This window comes from Polyergus mexicanus, unplaced genomic scaffold, assembly GCF_030449975.1.
Source record: "Polyergus mexicanus isolate NDT 795.1 unplaced genomic scaffold, iyPolMexi1.0 SCAF_11, whole genome shotgun sequence".
Classification (NCBI taxonomy): domain Eukaryota; kingdom Metazoa; phylum Arthropoda; class Insecta; order Hymenoptera; family Formicidae; genus Polyergus; species Polyergus mexicanus.
Genome location: NW_027223331.1, coordinates 6,525,304 through 6,548,979, shown reverse-complemented (window position 1 = coordinate 6,548,979; position 23,676 = coordinate 6,525,304). Strand labels below are relative to the sequence as shown.

The 23,676-nt window shown below is 32.4% G+C and overlaps 2 protein-coding genes and 1 long non-coding RNA gene across 4 annotated transcripts in view; 2 read left to right on the top strand and 1 right to left on the bottom strand.

Moving 5' to 3' along the window:
• Positions 1-6,546, bottom strand: part of LOC138937875 (uncharacterized) — a 30,157-nt gene extending 23,611 nt beyond the window's left edge. Inside the window, exons 1-2 of the long non-coding RNA XR_011447584.1 lie at positions 6,324-6,546; positions 6,060-6,145 (exon numbers count right to left, since the gene is read on the bottom strand). This is a non-coding gene — a long non-coding RNA (uncharacterized lncRNA). The remainder of the gene's footprint in view (positions 1-6,059; positions 6,146-6,323) is intronic.
• A 133-nt stretch (positions 6,547-6,679) lies between these two features.
• On the top strand, positions 6,680-12,828 carry LOC138937683 (probable basic-leucine zipper transcription factor Q). Its single transcript, XM_070304187.1, has 4 exons — positions 6,680-6,793; positions 7,514-7,616; positions 7,738-7,935; positions 8,096-12,828. The coding sequence occupies exons 2-4, from the start codon at positions 7,521-7,523 to the stop codon at positions 9,707-9,709; spliced, it is 1,908 nt and encodes a 635-aa protein (XP_070160288.1). The 5' UTR covers positions 6,680-6,793; positions 7,514-7,520; the 3' UTR covers positions 9,710-12,828.
• Positions 12,829-16,169: 3,341 nt separating this feature from the next.
• On the top strand, positions 16,170-23,011 carry LOC138937748 (uncharacterized). Of its 2 annotated transcripts, none has more exons than XM_070304308.1 (5): positions 16,170-16,375; positions 20,034-20,358; positions 21,192-21,476; positions 21,709-21,944; positions 22,074-23,011. In XM_070304308.1, exons 1-5 carry the CDS (start codon positions 16,336-16,338, stop codon positions 22,298-22,300), a joined length of 1,113 nt encoding a protein of 370 aa, XP_070160409.1. In that variant the 5' UTR covers positions 16,170-16,335; the 3' UTR covers positions 22,301-23,011. The 2 variants fall into 2 exon arrangements, with proteins under 2 accessions (XP_070160409.1, XP_070160410.1); XM_070304309.1 differs by having other exon boundaries at positions 16,173-16,375; positions 21,192-21,425; positions 22,074-23,005.
• Positions 23,012-23,676: the final 665 nt, after the last annotated feature.

The window sequence follows — 23,676 nt, the reverse complement described above, 5'->3', positions numbered from 1 at the left end:
AAGGGATAATCTTAATAAGCGCGCAGCAAACTGCAGGTATCCAAGTAGGCGTCTCTCGATCGGCGGATCATCTTTAAACCGCTGGTAATCATCTCGCTCGTCCATCTCATCGCTCTTAAATAACATCAGGCCGATTCAGTTCAGACTATATCCTCTCTATACATGATCGAAAAGTCAAATTTTAGGAATGCGATCAAACTCGCACAAACTTTAAATTTCTACAGTTTGATATTAATATTTCCAGGCTTGATAATTTTTCAGGTTGTAACTTTGAAATATTTTTTATATGTAAATACATTGATTTTTTGTTTAATTATTCTCAAAATTGATATTGATTATGTTACGTACTATACGTATTGTCATAAGTTTTTCTATGTACAATTATGTTAAAATTTGCGCATATATTTTTATAAAAATGAAAAAAATCTAATATATTAAAATATAAAATATTAAAAATTTATTCCGAATGTGTGCAAAAGTTTAATATTATTATCACTTTAAGAATCAAATCTGTCTTCTACCAAAATACAAAGTAAAAAAAAAAAAAAAATTAAGTATGTAATTAAAACAACAAATATATATTAAATAGTTTCGAATAAAATTGTTATACATTTGCAAACAGAAAAATTCTTCGATGATATCCCGTTTCACAGTACTTGGTTTTTGAAAAAAAGGATGAGAGAAGAGTCATTCTGAATCGACCTAACGCGTATCGTGGGCCACAAGGGTCACGAGGGAAGGTCCGTTTGGGTCCAGTGCGATGTGATCTTATTATATCGCGGAGCGATGATGACCGTGTTTAGGTGTTGGCTTGCCAGATTTAAGAATACACCTCGAGCCTGCACGATTATGGTAACGAGGCCTCTTTAGTCACGTTGACGTGCACCTTATTCGCGAATAAGGCGCGATATCCCGTGCATGCATGGCGACCTATGCCACCGCCTCCTTATTGAAACTTTGCGGTTGTAAGCCACGAGCTGCCAAACGAAGAACTGTCAAAGATCATTAGCGCGCGCGATAGACAAAACGTTTGGCATCGATTTTTCATTTGCTTTGTTTCAAATCATTTAGTATATATTATACAAAAATGAATTACAATCCAACCTCAATTATTTCAAATGAAGTAAGATATATGCAATCTATGTAACAAATCCAGCTACGTATATATAATCTATTCTTTCACTTTTGCATAACATTATTCATTTTTGTTTTTGCTAAACGTAGAATCATCTGTTGTATTTTTTTTTTCCGTATTTTGAAGATTGTCTCTCTCTTACTTTTCTTTTAAATATGATATTTAAAATATAAGTGAGAAATAATCTTCGAGATATGTATAAACAAGAGATGATTATGTATTTAGTAACAAAATTATTTTTTAAAAATGTATAAAATTTTAGATGACATTTTTCAAAACAACAATAATTATTTAAAAGTCCGCTATATAAAATTACTAATATTTTTATCTTTCCTATATCGATTTAATAGTAATATTTAGACAGTTAAGAAATTATCTAAAAGAAGAATTAATTTCCGTATCAACGTACGTTATATCGAATGGCGAATTAATAACTTCATATCTATCGAAAAGTTCGTCGGAATGTCACATTACGGCGTCATATTACAGTGATTCGTGAGATAATCATAACAGCCAGGATCCTAAAAGTGCAGGGTATATCGAGGCTAAGAGAGCGTCGAACGTAAAATCATCTTTTAAACTGCCGATAATTTCTTACGTCGCGCTTGCCGTTTTTCTCTCCCGAGATGGGATAAGATACACAAGTGCATCGCGTGCGAAATTCATTGCAACGATAATCTCGTATCAAGCGAGCGCATCTCGATCTTTGATGCCCGACCGCGTGATCGTTGAAATTTGCCAAGTCCCCGCGATTTTATATAATCGATACTCGCAAATCGGCGAATATATCTTCTAACAAATATCGTTTGCAATATTTTATTTCGCATAAATAATCGTTAAAAGTAATCGTTTTATTAAATTATATTAATTTATTTTTACCACCGAATGAGAAAAGTCAATAAACAGCGGAAAGCATTGTAAATAACCAGATTAATAAATATTATTGTAATTTATACGAAGAGCGTGACAAATAATTTATATGTTCCAGTTTAAGCTTTCTCATTTGTTGCAAAAACATTATGTAGATATTAAATCACGAATTATGCACGCGATTAACGTTATTATGCGATAATATTACATTTTATTTTTAAATATAATTACGAATAATTAAAATATTATAATCAGCTATTAATATGGAAATGAAAAAAAAAAATTATCTCTTCATTCTTACATTTATCTTCATATTATAATATCGTGCGTTTTTATCGATAACTCAGCACACATGTGTCATTTAAAACGTCATGAATTTTCTCAATTAATTGTGAAAGATTATAAATAATAATAATTCAACATTTTTACTTAATAAAATATCGGCTGTCTCACCAATTCGGCTGAAAAATCCGTCATTAAAATTTTTAAAGCGCGGGGATATCCTGCGACACTCCATATATATATATATATATATATTCGTCACCAATAAAATCAAACCTTTCGTTTCTTTTTCTATGCAGACACGGGAGGGTTAACAACCTAGCGGGAACGAGGAGAACGAGCAGAGGAACGGCGGAGAAAATAAGCAGACATCGAGGGAGGAAGATCGAGCAACAAGATCTCACGAGGTATCTCGATAAATCCCCTTCGCTGGACAAATAACGACAAGGCTCATTACTATAAACACGTCTCGCGCGCGGTCTCTGCGTGTGGCGCGTCGTGTTGCCGCGCTCTCTCTCTCTCTGTCTCTCTCTGTCTCTCTCTGTCTCTCTGTCTCTCTCTCTCTCTCTCTCTCTCTTTCTCCATGGCTATTTATTTTTATATCCACGCGTGTGTCTACCTTGTTCGTTATTATATTATTCGGCGCGACTCCGTCCCAATCGCGCACGTCGCGCGCCCGACATTTTTGCGTTCCCGATCGGCGAGTATGAAGAACGCAATGAGAGCAACTGGAAATTTCTTTTGGTTTGTCGCAAAAAAACGCGCGGGTCAAGAAATTGTACGTATAGGATTCGCTTCGTTTTTTTTTTTTTGGGGGGGGGGGGGTTTGCGGTTATCTTCGACTAACAAATGTGAAAAATTTTTTATGCATGATTGATTATATACATGTTACTATACGTTTTCATATTCATCAAATTGCACTAATATTGTAATAGTTCTTGAAGTTTAGCCTCGATTAATATAATAAGCATAGAATATAATAATTACAACTCTTATTCGCCATTTGTTTGTGCAAGAGTACTTATACTTTTTTAAATGACAATATTAAAAACAATTATTACTATCAATATATTTGTTTTATAATAAGCGATAATTTTTTTTTTTTTTTTTTTTTTTTCATTAATTTTATATAATTATGAATAGAGGGAAAGAAAAAAGATATATGTATATATAATTTCCGCTTTTTTAATATTGTACATTTTATCACATACTTGAATAAAAAACGCGACGTCATTATTCGATTATTATATATGCGATAGGTATATAGTATGAACTGATACCTTGGCACCGCTCGCATCGATACAATGTATTTACGGCCCAATCGATACGTCATCAATTAATTTTCGAAAGGAGGCTGCTCTTGATTAATTTAAATAACGGCCATGTGTGGAGTTGCCGATCGTTTAACAACACACCTGGTAATTTCCTTCTTTTCAAACCCACGTTTTTACCTATTATTTATTATTCCCGTTACAACGCAACAAGATTTCACATATATTAAATGTAAAATTTATTAATATAAAAATATGAATTTCGCGATTACGAATGCAAATACGAAATATATGTGAAAATTTATACAATATAATAAACGTATCTGTCTGACGGACAAAATACAGAAAGATAGTTTTCATTTATTTTATATTTAAGATTATTTAATCAAACATAAACTACAAAGTCCTTTCCTAGATTTTCGTTCCGATTTTTGTGCCCGTTTTGACACGTGTTTTGCGACAAAAAGCGAATGTAAACGCGATATATAAAACAGATGTTCCACCTGTGCAAGTTTGCGGCACAATACGAATCTGTTTGCTATCTCGTATCTGTATCCTCTTAGATTTTAATTACAATGTTTGCACCTACTAAACAATTATTCTTGGTCGTGTTGTGTATATATATATATGCGTATCCTCTCTCCACAGCGCCTTAATTCTTCCTTCGCGTTTTTCGCGCCCCTACGGTACGTGCCCCCTCCCCCCCCCCCAGATGCGCGCGCGTGGAGAAAGCGCCCGCTCGAACGAGAGGGCCCGAGAGCGTCTCATGTAATTTTCATCGAGTGGGTGGATACCCATTATTCCGCATTACAGGGTCCTTACGAGAGGTAAGATCGTGCCGATCGAGCGGAACGATCGAGGCGCGTTTTAACGACGCGAGAATTCGCGCGATTTTTAGGTACAAATTTGCGCGAGTCGCGACACAGGACGATAGAATATACTTTCGAATTTTCTTTTCTCCGCGATATCTCTGCTCAATTCGTCAAAGAACATTGACGTGAGATGATTTGTTATTTATAAATTGAGACAATTGTATTTTTAAACGCACGTGCAAAAGAGTACGAGAAATAAGTTTTTTTTTCTTTCTTTTCTTTCTTTTTTTTTTTAATAAATTTTAAATAGAACTTTCACCCATATTAGGTATACTCGAATAATTTTAAAATTACTTTACAAAAGAGAAGAAGTTATTTCAAAATCTATAGATTTTGAAATCTAATGAATTAATAAATAATATTGATTTTAAATAATATTAATTTATTAATTTATTAAAACATATAATTTATTTACTTTAAATCGAGTTAAAAATAAAGTTGATGTCAAGTTTAGATTGTTAGATAGATTTATCTTGATATTTATCTGTTGATCGCGGAAGAAAAAAGAAACTTGCGATGTTTATTACGTGAATATTTTCTCGCGAAATAAGGATTTTAACGCCAATAATGCTATATCGCACCGTTGTAACACCATCTTTTTATTTCTTAATATCGGATCATTAGCGGCGAGCATTAGCGGACCGGGGGTTTCCGAGAGAGCGAGTTAACGATAACAGATTGTACAACAGGGCGCGATGTTTGCGAGCATTATTGACGCCACTTGTACATCGTTACCGGTGTACGTGACGTATCGGCCGAGTATCAGAGAGATCCGCACCATCCACCATATCATTATGACGCCTCGCAGGCAGAACTATCGATCCCGATCGATGATATTAATAGTCGCTAACTACAGTCCTCCGAGCCGCCCGTTCTTACAAGCTCTACAGCAAGTTTCAGTACAAAAAGGCACTTCGCTCGATCGTCATATAGCTCGAGCGTTTGTTTATTTATTCTTTTTTTGACGCTATTCGACTCGCTGACTGTTTTTCATTGCCTCGAAATTGTTGAACGATAAGTTTTATCGATGTAAATATATTTTGAGATTTTGTATTATTTCTTATTGCTTGATAAATAATTATCGCACAGTTCGTAATATATTCGCGGTTTATCCCAAAAGCCGGAATAAAATGACACGATATCGTGAATTTATAGAAAAAAAAAAAAAAAATAGATTCTCGAAATGTCCTCAACGCTCTTTCGACAAACTTGGAATGAGTTTTCGATTCTCGCATTTAGCGCGCTCGAAATTTTACTCCTATTTTCAATCTCAAATTTCTTATGTTTATGAATTCTGACAATTTTGATAGATTTAATTTATGTAGGAATTAAGCTCTTTTTAGACTTTCTATTTAAAGAGTAATAAACGAACAATTTTTTTTCCCATTTAAAAATTTCAAAAAGGACAGAGAATTTTCAATATAACTATACAAATTAAATAATTTTAAAAGAGAATAATTTGTGATTGTAATATGTATACATGTGTGTGCTTATAAAGTATCGAAGTAGATGTTAGATTGATAATATTGAGATTAAAGTGGGAGAAAAATTTCGATTCGACTGTTAGTACGCATATATATATATATATATATATATATATATATATGCTATTGTTTAAACATTACTCACATTTGATGCAGTCGCGTCGACAAAATCTCAGTACAGCCTCCAATTTTTCGTATTTCTCGTCCCCGAATTCTCGCAAGCACACACACCTGTAACGAATTATAATATTACTGTAAATATCAATATTAGATTCTCTCGATCAATATGGCGTCTACTTAATCGCCGTACTATTCTTTCTAACTGAAATCAAAGATGGACTGTGATATTTGAAATTGCAGATAAATGCGCGTCATTTCGAGAAAGAGGTAAAAAATGAATAACAATTACCATGTTTGTGATTCATCGCGTTTACATCGTTACATTGTGATCGATTACGGTTCGCGAAACAACGCAGTAATACGGAATTAAGGAAGACCGCACGCTTAATCAACAAACCGACGATCTTCTAACGACGATTTTTTAACTAATCCGAAGTTGTGCGCGATCAAACTCATCCCGCGGAAATCGTACAAGCGTACGTTACACGTTTTCTAGGGAATTTGCGAGCAAATTCTGCGAGAGACGCTTCCGGTGTGCGTGCCATTGCGCCGGATCCCGTCTTGAAACATGAGTACGCGTCACGGCCGCGCAGAGGGCGCGCGGTGTCGATCTGCGCATGATCAGCCGCGCGAGCCTACGGGAAGATAATAAACAAAAGGAATGATGGGGATCATCTCCCATGAATCTATCCGATAATGTGTCGCATCGGATCCGTGGTTGTTTGAGCGTTTTTACTTTAACGAAAGATCACTACGGGGGTAAGTTACTACGAGGAAAAAATAAAATCGTATCGATTTTCGTCGAGATGCGCGATGCGGGACTCGCGTCGCCAACACCTCGACGAGATGCGAGTGTCGTCGCGATTTTGAGGTTATGTCGACGAGGCGCGCGGTAGCCTTGGCCGCGTGCGAACGACCTCGATTGGTCGGAAACGCTCGCGAAATCGCCCTTCTCCCTTCGTATCGCGTTACATAATTGTTCGTCCGTTTGTTCGCGCGACATTTACGGCACCCCCGGGATACGCGATCTGTCATAACGTGCTACTCCGACCGCTTGGTATTGCGCCATATTGATAGCAAAGTGTTTTTATAACTGCGATCTCGTGTTTCTCGAATGTTTTGCAATATCGTTGGCGTATCGCGCGGGCCGCGAAGTAGAAATTCTCGAAATACGGGATCTTGAACGTTGTAAAATTGTACATACGATGTATACGATAAGTTATACTGATACGAAAATAATTTCGAGATCTAACGACTTCATCCATAGATGCTTACAAGTTGTCGGGGATTAGAATTAGGGAATCGTGTAGATCGTATCCTAATGTAAATGATTCTGATAAATAAATCAATCGCTACTCTTCAATTCGTCATTCACATCGCTGACATTGAAGATTTTTATATGCGAAAAAAATGGCATTTTGATAGCACAGATAAAGTTATTTGTATAGAATTTTTATGGTCGACTCAATTAATTTTCAGCTGCAAAATGACGGAGAGTGGCGTGCCCAGAATGAAGCGCAATGGTGCGCGACTTTTTAAGAATCCTCCACAGCCGCATATGTGCATACAAGATTTTATACAGGTATTATACTATTATAATAACAGTATGATTATTGTAAGAATATATTGTTTACGTAACAAGAGTTTACGTTATAAGAGTCGATAGCGTGAATGTTATATAAATGTCAATGTTTTTGATCTAGGGCACTACTGCGCCATGTTATGTAAATGTACTGTCTTGGGATAAAATTGCAATGCCTCGCAAACCTTCACTGCCTGTGCCACTTTACGGAGGTATGAGAGTGCCACCACCTCGCACAAAAACAGAAGCCATTGTGTTTGCTGTAATGGCCAATCCAGAAGTTCTACGAATGAGTGGCAAGAATGCTCAAGATCCAAAGGTAAATAATGTTCTTTTATTTATACACAATTATCTATAGAATAATAAAATTTATAAAATTTTTATTAGAATTATTTCTTATTAATTAATTCTTGATGAGAAAGAGAGAGAGATAGAGAGATAGTAATCTATTTATCACATGTATTATTATTTTCCACCAGAGGCGTATGGTCTTTATCGAGTTACTACTAGACTTCATAGAAGCAATGAACGCAGGGGTTTTCTTCAGTCGTCATTATACAATTCTAAAAGATCGAGATATCACGGGCGAGCTGAAGGAAATTTGGAATGCTGTGTTAGCCATTCGTGATAGTGAACAGCGTCCGCCCCAGCAGGAAACCTGGATCGACGCTCAACCTTCTATGTCGCAGTATCCTCAGTATCTGGAACAGCAGCAGCAACAGCAGCAAGAATACACTCCACAACCGCCACAGTATCACTCAAGCATCGCATATGGCAGTACTATTAGTAATGAAAATATGCATTATGACAATTACAGTCATCAGTCCCAGAATCCAATAATTACTAAGAACGAGCCGATCTTCGTATCCAGCCCTATTATATCGCAACGGAAAATACAAGTTCTCTCACTTGATCGTTACAATTACCGGGAACATGGCAGAGAAGAACAAATCGTGCAAAATATTATTACGGCGCACCATCAGTTTCAACCTAGACAAGCGTGGCCCCAGTACGTGAATACTAAATATATGCATTCGAACTCGAATCTGCCATACGGACCGACTGCCAATACTCCTCCAGTGATTAATCCTCCAAGTCCAATCAAGCCTTTTCAGTCATATGCTGCTTATCAACAACAGCAGCCGTGTATGGATAACGTAATGCACGTTGATATTCGCAGGATGCAGCAGCAACCACAAATGCACATAAATACTGTACAACCACAGCATGAGCAGCCTGGGACATTTAATGTACAAAATAATGCGCACAGAATGGGTAGACCACACATGGGAGTGGTTCAGAAAAACAATGCTACAAAGAGGCAGAATTCACCTATGCACACTTCTTGTACAAATTGCCAAACGAAGGAAGATCAATCTTGTATAAAACCGAAAAGTCCCGTTAAAGTTCTTCAAAGAGAAACATTGACAGAGCGGCAGGATATAACTAATCATACAGAGAACAATAAAGTTTCAGCAGAAAAACCAGAGGAACCGAAGACTGCTTTAGTGATTTTTGACAGAATTATAGTGACAGGTCTAAATGAGGATCTTAAAAAAGATGATGAAGTCATGGTTGTGGATACGTCGGCGGAGAAAGAAGACATCGATAATCAGGAAAGGGTGTGTACCATTGATAATCCGCCGCCATGCGAGGAGAAGAATTTTGTAAAATTAGATAAGTCTGCAGAAACGAAAGAGACGGAAATGCCAGCAGTGCAACAATCAACTGTTCAGAAGAATCCTAACAAGTTTGTCAGAGGCAATTCTAAAACGCGAAAAATGACGAAAAGTGATAAGTATAATTCTCTTGTGCCGGAGAGTCCAAAGCGCTCACAGCCAACGATGAACAGCATTATTAAGAGCGTGTTTAAAATTAACCCGGGCGGATCTGGCGAAGAGACGTTCAACAAAAGAAAAGTAAATGGCCAAACGAAGACGGCTAATGGTAAAGCGACGTGCGAAAACGAGGAACAGGGACAAGGATACACGATATTAAAGAAGGAGGCTCAGGAAGAAATAGTGAGCGAGATTGCTCAGATATCCATTCAAGACTGCAAAGACACGACCGAGGTCGGTCCCGTGCTCTCGTGATAGTCTGGTTTACGGCTGGTACGCAGCTATGTTATCACGCGATCGAGAGCTTTGATGTAAATAGATAGGACATTATTCAATAGAGAAGTCACGAAAAAACGAAAGATACTGAAGGGAGGAGGAGAGAGAAGGAGACACGCCTTTGACGATTGAAAAACTTACAGAAGAGATATTCGAGTCTTTCCACTTGACGGAATCTACGCGTCTTCCTTTGGGAAAACTTTGACGGTCAAATATCATCGCGCAAATAGCTAACATTATGAACATCATAGTGTGTGTAATTCTACAAATGCGGCGAATCATTGTCACAGTGCCGTTGAATTTTTCGATAAAAGTCGGTATCTGAAAACGTTGTCATCTATAGAAGACACTTCGATAGTCGATATTTTAATTCTTGGCGATCCACAATTTTTCAAAAATTGCACAACATACTTTGAAGTTCTTTTATTATTAAAGAACTTTTTGAAACGTTTGGAGTAAACTCAAGAGCTCGAACAAGATAGCAAAACGGATCATTAAGAATTAATCAACAGGCTGTGAGAACTGTTGCAAACAGTGTATATGATTATATACTAGAGAGTAACAGTACTAGAGTAAAATCAACGTATCTATTTATCAGCTATCGTCGACTATGGAAATGTCAAGAAAGCCATTTGTTTGGGTACAATTTGAACTTTAATGTACAGTTTGATTAATCATTTTTTACAACATATAGCCATATTTAAAATATAGACTTTTTTCTATTTTGTTTTTAGTAGCAGTTCAGTATAATTCGATTATAATTTTTATAATATCTTTGTAACTATTACTACAAAGATATTGTAAGGTTCCAAAATGTCAGAAGACATTTGTTATGGTGGAATTTATTAGATTTTTGTTTAATTAAATTAGCCAATGAAATGACAAATTCAGTTTTCTTTCTATTCTAGATTTTATAGAAAAATAAGTGTCGTCTCTTACATAAAGTGATGATACATAATTTGTTAAATGTTTAAGTTTTGATTTAAAACAGGTATATATATATATAAAGTGAATGAGTGAGAGTGAATGTGCGTGTGCATGTGTGTGTATGTATGTGTGTGCGTGTATAACATTCTGAACAGAACTAAATGATTTGTTTGGTATTATTATTGTACCCACTACGGCGACGAATGCGATCACTTGAGAGCACGAGCTCACATTTGGTAATCGAAATCCGTCTATTTAATAATCAATCTGCTTCCAATATTTCGCGGCAAAAAGGAGTCGGATAAACAAAGAGAGTGATATTAAAATACTTTTAAGTGTACGAGATAATCTGGGACGCTGCCTAGTGTCGTCTCTGCGCGCACCAAAACGAATTGAGATTCACTTTGGATTTGACTAAGCGCCAAAGCTGGGTAAAACAAGCACGATAGTCGAGTGAATGGATACATTTATGTATTATTTAGGAGACAACGATGTCTAAGTATTTTGCAACGCGAAGTTTATCGTTGAGAATAATGCTTCAGTGAAACATCCGACATAGTCATAGATGTATGCGAAATCAGTTTTACGATGTAATGAGAATCTTCGCTAATTAATGAATCATGTGATAGTTTATTGAGCCGCTAATAGCTATTCAGACATTCGTTCTGTGATTGAAATATGTGAACCAATGTTTTATCCAGCTTCGTTAAGTATACAGCGACATTGTCGAAAGTACTACCATTAGAAAGAGATGGTAGGTTTAAGCCGCAGTAACGTGTAATTATTGCAAAACGAGTGTTGTCGTAGATTAACGAGGAAAGAAGCATTTTATTATAGAATGTATAATCTGATCATCTCTCGTACTTATTTTTCTCAAAGCAGTCGGAGAAATCCCTATCGAAATTCGTATAACTTCTTTAGGAACGTACAGTCAGCGAGAGTTCCTTAATCTTATTTATCTTATTTGGCTGTCAAGAACTATATTAAATTTTCTAATAAATATTTCTTATTTGTATATTACTTTATATTTATACATATTATGGAATTTAATTCGAACAATTGACCTTTTAATATTACATTTTATCGAATTAAACAATTCAGAAAGAATCGGACGACTCGCTGACCATGTTCATACAAAAAACTTTTTTTATCTAAAATTCTCAATTGCAAATTGATTGCATTTCAGTTCCTTCAACGTTATTTATCTTTTAGTTTGAATGATCGTCCTCTAAGCGTCAAATACTCAAAGCCGTTTATGCGATTTACAGTGGAGAGAAAATCTGCCATCACAACTCGTATAATCTTATAGTTGAAAGAATGTACAGGGATATCGTAAAGTAACTGATCTGAGGAAATACGCTTCTCAATTGGATATTCTGCCAGTTTTATCAGCCTAAGAAGAGAAATATGCGTCACATACAACCTGATCGAGACTAATCGGTCAATTATTGTGCTTATAAAGACATACTCGTCCAATTAGCCCTCGATTAGTTACGATTGCGTCGCGTATATTATTTTCCTATTTAATGCGTTAAGCGACGTCTAAACGAACCGTACATTAGCGATCTTGTCTCCGAAAGATGAACAAAAACTGAACAGTTTTAATGAAACGTAATGTTTAAAGCGTTAAGTAGCCATCTAATGCTAACAGTCTTCTAAGCATAAAAATAGTATTTGGCCTCCATTGTAGACGATATACTGTCGTTATATTCGAACAGTTTTCACATAATTGCCGCCACGATAAAAGTGGTGGATAAAACTGCCATTTTTAAATTGAAATAGTTGGAAAGAGTCGATTTTTAATCGCGCAAATAGTGCTACACACGAATCATGTGTAATAATTAATTCTTAAATCTAATTATCAGTCGATGAAGTCGGCTTCACATTTTTTCTTCTTTTCTTGAACTTTATAGGATAAGAGTTTCTTCACGATCCATTTCATTTCCGATAGTTTTGTGACAAGAACAAGTGATATTTGTATTTTGACCAATCGCTCTTACGCGTCATCTTGAAGTCGGCTTCATTAAAAATATATTTTTATACTTTATAGTGCGAATTTTTAGTCAAGGATATAACTGTTTAGAAATTGTGAGATTATTCTCAGAATCACACATACATTATTTTTTTACAAACACAAAATATGAAATTCTACTATGCAGTGTAAAATTAAATTACTACTTATTATTAATTACGCTGTAAACTTTTCACTTTTTGTTATAAATGTTATCTAATTTGTGAATTTATTTTTTATTTTTATTTGCATATCTTTAATTTCTAATATAATTTGAATACAGATACATTAAACGCGCGCGCAAACTTTTATTCTAAAGAAAAAAGCGCGATTTTACTGGTTTTCATTATAAAAAACTATTTTAAAAACTAGTTCTAATTATTAAAGAAAATTGTAAAAGTACAATGATATTTTTAGAATAATACTTTGAATGTGTCATCTACAATTTAACAAGTTAACGGCGTTTGGAAACGGCATTTTTATAGGAGAAATCCTTTTCACGACAATTTTACCGTTCTCTGAATATATATTCTAGGTGCATTACCAGCTAATAGTTTTAAGATATCCGATTCGGACTACTACAGGGAGACTCTTTGCAACTATTTAAATTTGCGAACCGCATTTTTATCAATATCCTCGTGTCGCATGTTTCGATATTTTAAAATGTACTTGTCAACTGTTTGAACCAGAAAACCGCCTACTCTCCAATTTTATTTCCAAATATTAGTTATGTTTGTTCAGCGTGTTCTTGAGGTGCTTTGTAACGTTAAAGATCTCAGTTCACGATTAGTTACTTGTTTATATACAGTAGCATGGAAAGAACCATAATCCGCAGAGAGATATGAAATTATAAAAGCGAAGAGAAAAGTTGAAACATGTCGCATAAAATGTGATGTGAAAATACCTCGATTACTGTGGAAAATTGCGATTTTACAATCGGCTGAATTCTCCTAGAAACAGTGTGGGAATAAGGCTGTGTAATTATTATATTGCGACCTGAGTCCCTTCTATACATGATATAAGAATTGTTTTATCTAGTACACACTAAGCGTCTCTTTATATACAAACATCGACTTGGTCAAGCTGTGGCAAACGAATCGATGTATTATATCGCGCGCAATTTTTACACAATTGAATATGGAATTCTAGATATGGACTATATACTCTGGAATAATCATATAGATTTTCGAAAAATCAGAGATTGAATGATGATATAGCCTCATATGAATTTATGAGACGTGATATATTTTTGATCGCATCTTCCTTCCTCTCTTCAAGTATGTGAATGGATTTTACTAAAATTCAAAACATTCGTTACTTTCGTGAAAAGCAAAGTTTTGTTAATAAAGAACAAATGTTTTAAACAAAAGAATGAGATTTATTCTCATATGAAATTATTATAGTTATAAATGATCTCTATATATAATTTTGATTTTGTTCGTTATATTTATCGATGAAAATAAGTATCAAATGTTACAGATCGTTTTTCTTTTTTCAATTTTCTTTTTTATTCGAATACACGATGGCGCTTAGTGTGTTGGCAGATCTTTATTTATAAGTTTATTTAGATAAATTAAATTTGCGTTTCTCTTGCAATGCAGATCTTTAATAATGATACAGCGTGATTTTAAGTACTTCTTTTAAGTCTTCAGAGAGAGAGAGAGAGAGAGAGAGAGAGAGAAACAGCGCATTCAAATGCCAACACGAATTTTGTCAGTTTTATGACTTTATTACGGCATTTTTCTTTTAATTAATTACAATTCTAGGCATGGCCTATTTCTCTGCCAAAACTTCCTCGACGCCGCCCTCATCTGATTATTGTTAATAATATGTATTCAGTATTCGTGTTATTTTAGATTCTTATTATATTATTGTCAGGTATATATAAATATATTACGGTTTATTTTATCATTATTCCCACGAACATTGTATTCTATTATTATTCTATAATATATGGTTTTTCCAAAGTCTATCTAATATCATTGCTCACTTTATTATCTGCTTGATTTTACAGTTTAACTGAACCAATTAATTTTTTTAGCGATTTCTTACAATTTATTTTGTTATTTGATACTCTAACAATAAGATAAAATTTAGAAGAAATTTTTCTTTAGCGAAAATGTCACGAGAAAGATTATCTCTGTACATATAAATATTGGCTGTATTATTTAATATTACATTGTGTCAATTAGAGATTCATGGATACTTTTTGGAATTAAATAAATTTAGCAGTTAATTTCTTAAGCAATGATACATATTTTTCCATTATCAATAATTTTTTGCGATTTTACTGGCATATTTTGATTTCATGTATTAAAAATCAATTGTAATAAACATTTGTGGATGGATATACGTATTTATATGTCTATAAATATACACAAATTTATGTATGGCTTAGATCTTAGATCATTAATATTCGATATTACAAGTTATATATTTGCTCAATGAAAATATTTTTTCGATTAAAGATAACATTTCTGTATTATAATTTTAGTTCATAATTATGGAATTCATAATATGATATCTTTTATATTTCTTAAAAATGAATAGATCGTAATCGAAACAGACAGCAGTAAAAATGCAGTTCGATTCGTAATGATCAATATATTTCCGCTATCACGAGGAGGAACCAATTCGATACTTCTATGTAGAAAAAGATTCGGTGCTGGAAAAACGAAGGTGGGAGGACTTTCTTCTTCCGTTTCAACGAGCCGAGCAGTAACTCTCACTCGCTAGACTATTCCCAGGAAACGCGAAGTCGATTATCATCGACCACCTGTCGACGTTGATCAATTTGCGACAGTGACGCGGGCTTTTCCGGTGTGAAACGACAATTTGCGCGAGCAATCATAATTTAGTGGATAGTGCAAGATTCCCTTTCAGCGAGATTGAAAGCGACGAAATTTGACACGACACGATCCGCGAGTGCATTCGCGCGACGCTTACATCCGATTAGAATGGATGATTAGGAACATCTTCCTAATGTGTTTTCTTGTTGTGAAAGCGACGTGATATCACGTGCCACTTTTACCCTGTGCATTCAAAAATAGATTTGGACATGCATTATATAACGTAAAACAAACAAGGTTTCATTTGCAAGTCGCAAGGAGTTGCGCTAAATGATCCAAAAGATTACGCTAAACGTCTTAACGATTAACTTCTTTATATCTATAAATAAAAAATTGAATTTTTAACTTTTGCCCTACAATCGAACTATAAAAAATTTATAATATGTAAATTATAATATTTTTTCATAAGAAAAAAAAGGTTTTTTTTTTTTTTTTTTTTTTTAAGGTCAAACACATCAAAAGATCGTTTGGAAAATTCAAAAAAGAAAGAAGAATTTCAATGCATCTCTTTTCGGAATCTTGCGAGGCATACTTCGTCTTTGCAAAGGAATACTTGTTCTTCAGGTGGGACAGCATCCATTACGAACTACATGTGGAAGGGAAAGAGAAAATGGAAGGGGTTCCTTTCTCCAGAAGACATACGATTGGAAATCGACTTCTGTAAGAGAGCTCCGCTATGTAACAAGGAATGTGGTTAGTACGATATCGTGACTTGCAGAGAATACATCTCAATGCATCAAACGAAATCCGTGCTGCACTTATAAGTGGACCATCTTTATCTAGTTCCAAGTGATCTGATGTCAAGGTAAAAAGAGGTCATGATGACTGAAAATTTACCGGAGAATGTTTCAGTGGAAGGTCAGTTATTTTGCATGAAAGGGGTAGTTTTTGGTTCTATTGCGATAAAGAAAAATTTATCTAGCCTAATCTCATTAAAAATTACATGATAACTTCATATGAAATAATGTGAATAATTTTTGATATTTAATTCTTTTATTATATGATGGTATATTAGAGTTACTGACATTAATTTCAATGATTCAATTTCTTTGATTAATTCTACTTTTCTTCCATTAAAATAAATTTGTTTCACCAATTTTTTTTTGATTTTATTATATATATTTAATTAAATAAAAAGATACATATAATAAATTTTAACTGCATATCTACGAATATATTTATAAATATATGTGCACAATATCAAAAGAATTGTTAGAAATACAAAACACACGTAAGCAATAATAATTAAATAATAAATTAAAAGACGACACGAATTGCAAAACATGTGAATGTTATCACGAATCAACTACATTTTATTTCAAAGTTGTATCTAACGGACCGTGCAAAGATTTAGAGAAACTTTTTTTTCTCTCTTCCATGTATTCGCGATGAGGCATTATGTAAGACTTTCGAATTGTGTGCTAAATTATATGAATGATCGAATGAATATCGAAATTATTATGTAACAAAAGTTTTTTTCTTCTAGAACGCGTCGTTAAAAAAAACAAAAACAAAAAAAACAGAATATATCAAATATTTTCAAACCGTGTGTATCATTACTAATTCGCATTATTAATTGCAAAAAGTAATAAAAATTATTACATTATTTTTTTAAAATTTAATTAGAGAAAACAATTAGATGAATATTAGAAAATTTACGAAAAATATATATAAGATTAATACGGAATTAATATGAAGTCACTTATTTGCTGCTAGATATATGTTTGACGATAAAAAGCTAATAGAAGAATTTATATAAAAAAATATTAGAATTTATGTAAAAAAGATTTCCCTTTCGTTTTCACCTAGCGAGAGAATCACAGCTTGTCTAATGAAAGTACGAATAGAATGCCACGATCTCAACTTATATTCGCTGGTATTTATTGCTGCAGCACTTGTTCTTGTCATTAAAATTATGGAATGTTAAAAGAAATCGCACGCTTGTACTAACGCGTGAACATTGAAAATGAATAGGCGAACAATTTTACATCCCTTTAACAGTTTACAGAGCGAACAACTTAATGAGCTCTAATTCTTCTAATTAGTACCGCAAAAATCTTTTAATTATGATTAATAATTTCGAGTTAGAAATTAAAAGATATTTAATAAATATTTTATTGTATACCCAGATAACAAAATGCTAGCAGTATGCCAGCAAATTCAATCATGATTTTGTAACAAATACTCTCGGTTGTACAGTGTTCTCGTCAAGCTTAATTTCTGGCAACACTGCTGTATATATACAGTAGTATGACAGCGAAAATGCAGCAAAAATCGAGTGTTTGTTTGCTATTATGTCGTGACAACAGATACATAGCATATATTAAGCGAAGTTTATCAAGTATTTAGCAGCAAAAATCGAGCGTAGTTTTTTATTATAATATGATAATAACATGGTAAAAAAACATACTTGATGATTTCAAAGATTAATACAGAAAGACGCAAACGATTTAAACAAGTATTACGAATACCAAAAAAACTGCAGATATTATTGCGTTGTTAATAACAAACAAGTTTTTATAGCGATATATGCGAGCATTTATAATTTTTAGTCATAATGTATGTCATATTTAGATTATCTATCATAGCTAAATGTAATCTATTATTTTCTAAAACGTCTATGCATTTTAAAAAGTGCGGCCACATTTTCAAATCATAGTTGAAAAAAAAAAAAAAATATTTCACAATCTGATTAAGAATTTTAATCTTTTTATAAAACGTTAACGAGCGACCCGTCACATTGTCAAACGCAATGATTTGTACATCGTTTTAGATTCTGGCTAGTTTATTTCAATCATTTTATGAATATTTTATGAACGACATATATATAATATATGTATAATATAGCATATATAATAAAATAATATATAATGTAATATATATAATATATAATATAATATATAATGTAGCATGTTATATTGGGTCTGTTCTTTATAGCTGAGATGGACTGGCTGCACTAGTTCAGAGTTTATTTAATTTTTTCCAATGTGGAGTGAAAAAGATAAACTTTGAACTAGTGCAGCCAGTTGAGTTCAGTTTAGTTATAAAGAACAGAGAGAGAGAGAGAGAGAGAGAGAGAGAGAGAGAGAGAGATCCATTTGATATTAGATATGGTATATGTCGATACAAGTATTTACATAAGTAAATTTTAAGATAATGGAATTTTAGAATAATAATTTTTTTCTTGAACTTTATTTATTTATTTGAAAGAATTTAACAGAGATTTACAAAATTTGTTTATAAGTTTATAAATCCTACGTTTACCAAATCACACATATTTTTTAACTACATACGCAGAAATAATACACATTAGTTTTATCCTCATTTATCATACAATGCCTCAAATATTTTGAAATGAATATGTGTTTATTCTTATATTCTTATTTCAAGGTAATATTCTATGGACATAATACGATAAAACCTGCGAACTGTAAAATGTTTGGATAATCGCAAAGTTTCCGTTTGAAAAAATGAAAGTTTAGATATCGGAGAAAAATTTCCATGTCAATATATTATACTATTTAATTATAATATCTCACATAAATATATTCCGATTGGTGTCAATTTTTGGATGACTTTCACCAATGCCAACTTTCAGTGCTTTAGCATTCAATGTTTTTTTTCAAGAATGTAATAAAAATCAAGATATATATATATAAAATAAGTTTTTAAATTTTTATGAGATTCATATATATGTTATTTTTTCTCTTCAAAACATTTATGGAAAATTTACACTTTTGTGCAAATATTCATGCGTAATAAAAAAAATATATATATATGGTAATATTGAATATTATTATTGTCAATATTGTATATAGAGATTTTTTTGTCAATATAAGAGGTATACGGTGATTAAGCTCGCAATTTTTTTCATTGTTGTCCGAGCAATCGTATCTTGCCATATATAATTACATAGGACATACGCGTTATGTCAAATTTTTAAAATTCTGAGTTTTTTTTATTCCGTTCACGTGCGCATATACAGATGTCAACAACGTTGGTCTCGGCATTTTTACACGCGGAACATGTTTAATCGACATGTGCGATCGCGATCACACAACATCGCATATGATTACACACATCCTCTTGTTCCGCCGAGCGTGGTTTTGGAAATACCAAATTATGTGCTTCACACAATAGATGATTCGAGCAGAGGAATTTCTTTTATGACTTTAGTTATATACATATACATATATATATATATATATATATATATATATATATATTTATATTTAGTTTAATTGTTTATTTAAAAATATTGGCAAAATCTACAATAATATAAATTACAAATAAATAGCGCATATTGCTATATTCTAATCTAATGTGCTACAACAATAAAACAAAAAAAAAAAGTATATTACATTAAAAAATAAATAAAAGAACACAGCAAAAACACATATACGTATACATGTACGATTTGAAGTTTATAAATAAAATATTTCGAAATATGATAATTTTTTGCTAAATTTTGTTTTAAATTTTATTAGAAAGTATAATATTTTTGATAAATTTTCAGACATTGTGGAGAAACGAATGCGTATCATTCTTAAGGAAGGTGTTGAGACTCCGATGAATTTCGAATCTGTAAAACCAGAATTGCCATCGTTCTATGATGAGAAAAAATTTCGACTTGGTCAGCAAGCCTTCTACAATAATATCTTTTCGATGATGATTGCAAAACTTTGCGGTTTGGTATCTCTCCTGGCCATTTCGACCATACTTAACGTAGTTATGTTTACCAAAAAAAGCGGTACTCCTTGTTTGGCGTATTATAGGTATGCGTCAACAATCCTTCATACATTTATATGGCATGAAAAGGATCCTCACGGCAAGCCCAACGAGTATGTAAGATTCAAATAAGCCAACATGAAAGTGTCACGATATGAGAAAAATAACAGAAAGACGTACATTAAAAATAAAAGTAATATTAAAGAAAAATTATTTAATTCGAATATGAGACATGCGTGTGACATATTATGAAATTATAAATCTATAAAATTGTTAGAAATGAAAACATGAATAAAGTACCCGTTTTATTATGCCATTATGCAAAACGCTTCACGATTCCGATACGGACGGAAAAAATAAGTCGTTCGACATATGAATTTTAAATCTTCGCACTTCGTGTTTTCATCCATCGTGCAGACAAACCGATGAATCGTAAAATGTATAGGCATCGAAGCCGATTGATATAATTAACGAATATTAATTAACGTGTAACAAATTAGAGACGAATTGATACGATAAATTTGTATAAATATGTAAATATATTTTATTAACTTGTTGCAATTTTTATGAGATTATTTATATAATTAATTTTATATAAAATAAACAAAATTAAAATAATAAAAAAATATAAGTAACAAAAATTTAAAAAAAAAAGATTGTACATCCACCTTGACAAATTCGGAATTATAAAAATACAAATTTACAAATGATGTGAAATTTTCGTAGGAAAAAAGTTATGCGTTTAAATAATCAAATTTGAATTAAACTTTGAATGTTGATATTGAATATATTTCGAATAATGTATGTATGCGTGTGAATAATGTGAATAATATATAATATTTATATATATATATATTTTTTTTCAAACAATTTTTTAACAATGTATGAATTTATTATTACCTTCTTTATGATACATATGTTACACAGTATCATGAACTTATTGTAGATTCTTGGAGTCCTTGAAAATCGTGCGGAGAAAGCACTGTATTGCATTCAAACGAAGCACTGAGGCTGGCGTTCATGAACCAACGCAATTAGATATGGCACTCGCTCAGTTCGGATTCATCGGATACACTATGATAAGCGGAGAATATCTAGGAGTAAAAACTACTCCCGAAGAGTTGGAAGGTGTGGTGCATCTGTGGAGAGTCATCGGGAGCATGCTCGGGATGGACGACAAGTTGGTATCCCTATACTTGTCTTTTATTGCGTACAGTAAAATAATGAAAATGTAAGCAGAAGCGGATAATTGTAAAGTAATTTCGCTTTTTTGAACATTCCGCAAAATATTATAAATAATAATATTTATAAATTATATATATATACAAAGAAAAATATTTTTAAAATAAACATAAATAATTAATATTTTCCTCTCGAAATTTCTTATCTCTTTCTGTGTAGTAAAATATTTCTGTCGTATATATATTTATGTAATGTTTTTACAAATATCTTTGTTCTTCTAGATTCAATCTCTGTACGGGGACAGTTGAAGAAACTCGTGCTCTTTGTCAAAGAATATTGGAAGATGTGTTCGTGCCCTCTCTGGCAAAGAAAAATGATCACTTCGATGAAATGGGCAACGTGATGCTACAGAGTCTCTGGCCCATCAACTTTAATATTGAACCAGTAGCATTTATGGCGTTCACATTTTATCTGGCCTCTTCGACTGCGCGAAACAATAATCAATCTATCGAAATGGGTAACTTTTCAAGTTCGAATAAATGTATAAAATTTTTAAATTTTTGAAAAAGGACAAAATTAAAAGAGAGAAGTATATAACAAAAACTCACTAATTATGCAGTAAAGATAATATAAAATATATTTTCAGATACTTCGACTATGCCGTTTTACAGCTGGTACTTGTTCAATCTACAACACTTTGTGCTGAAATACTTAATGCGACCTAGTGCTTGGTGGTCCTCATTTTTTCGCGCAATTTTTAATGCTTTGATGCGTTTATCGATTTTCTTCATGGAAAAATATCCCTTCCTTGCTTATTGGACCTTCGGAAAGAAATATGCTAATGTCAATATTTTTCATTATCGCTTCGATTGAATGTTTAATCGAAATAACATGAGGACGAATTTTTATCAAATTATATCAAAATTATGAAATTCTGTTAATTACCTAGAGGTTAATTAAGTGAATAAACTGGCAAATAAAAGCCAAGACGCGGGTATTGGTACGCAAATTTATTATTATTAAAATATAACAATAATAAGTTTGCGCGCCAATATCCGTGCCTTGGCTCTTATTTGCCAGTTTACCCATTTACTTGTTGTAAGCCTTTTGCTGAAATTCTATGTAAGAAAAAACCGTGATATGATGTGTATATAATTAATTAATTAATGTTTTACTATATATGCATTACGAATACAAGATAAAAATTGTTCACCGAGAAAAACGAGGTTTTCTATACACAAAGATAAAAACACGAGAAAATACATATGTCGAGTACATTCTTAAAAAAAAAAAAAAAAAATATTGCTTTTAAAAGCTGATATAGAAGGGAAGCGTTCAAAAACGTATGTAATAAGAGAGACTTTTGTAATTATAGTAATTATAGTTATCAATGTAATTATAGTAATTATAGACATTAAGATAAATTGTGCTGAGGTTTCTAATATAATTGCGTAATATCTAAAAAAAAATGTATTCGAAACAATGTTAGCTATACTCAGTTGCAATATAAGTTAAAATATTTTTCAGATAACACAAATGTTCAAAATATATTTTTTATATTGTTTAGAATATAAGCCATGTTGTGTTATTGCTTCATATTTCTTAGTGTAGTTATTAAGATTGACAAACAAAATTATTATAATAATTTTATAAAAATAATTTTTATAAAATTTTCTATTTTGCAATATGTTTTTACAGTGTTTTTAATCCTTCAATACGAGATTATTTTACATATCTAATCAACGTCAATAAAAATTTTACGTGGAAGCTTCTAAGATTATGATTGCAAAACTTAAAAAAAAATTAATTAATTAAAATTGTATCTAAATTTTAGTTGAAAATTAAAGAATATTCATATATATTGCATTTCAAATATTAAAATCTCGAGATATCGATATCAACGAAAACAACGATTATTACGTTATAAACGCATTTCACGTTGTACATTTTACATTTTACGATAATAACCATATAATCATAATTATAACGATCATAAATTTCTTTTTAAATTTCGGGAAATCATCTTGTCTTTTTAACGCACGATGCCTGCTGGTGAGTGTTCTTCAACATGAAAAGTTAAACTATCTTTGATGATCTCAAAATTACTCGCTAAATTATTGATATTATCGCTAAGCTTTAAAAAATATTAAGCTATGATATTAAATGAGATATTATAAACAAGACCGAATTTATACACAACTCTGACAAAAAAATTCAATTTATCAGATTTTTGTTAAATTATTTATTAT

Coding starts and splice junctions, on each gene's coding strand:
- LOC138937683 (XM_070304187.1), top strand. CDS start 7,521: ATGACGGAGAGTGGCGTGCCCAGAATGAAGCGCAATGGTGCGCGACTT. Junction 7,617..7,737: donor GCATACAAGATTTTATACAG/GTATTATACTAT, acceptor TTTTTGATCTAG/GGCACTACTGCGCCATGTTA. Junction 7,936..8,095: donor AGAATGCTCAAGATCCAAAG/GTAAATAATGTT, acceptor ATTTTCCACCAG/AGGCGTATGGTCTTTATCGA.
- LOC138937748 (XM_070304308.1), top strand. CDS start 16,336: ATGATGACTGAAAATTTACCGGAGAATGTTTCAGTGGAAG. Junction 21,477..21,708: donor TACAGTAAAATAATGAAAAT/GTAAGCAGAAGC, acceptor TTGTTCTTCTAG/ATTCAATCTCTGTACGGGGA. Junction 21,945..22,073: donor TAATCAATCTATCGAAATGG/GTAACTTTTCAA, acceptor ATATATTTTCAG/ATACTTCGACTATGCCGTTT.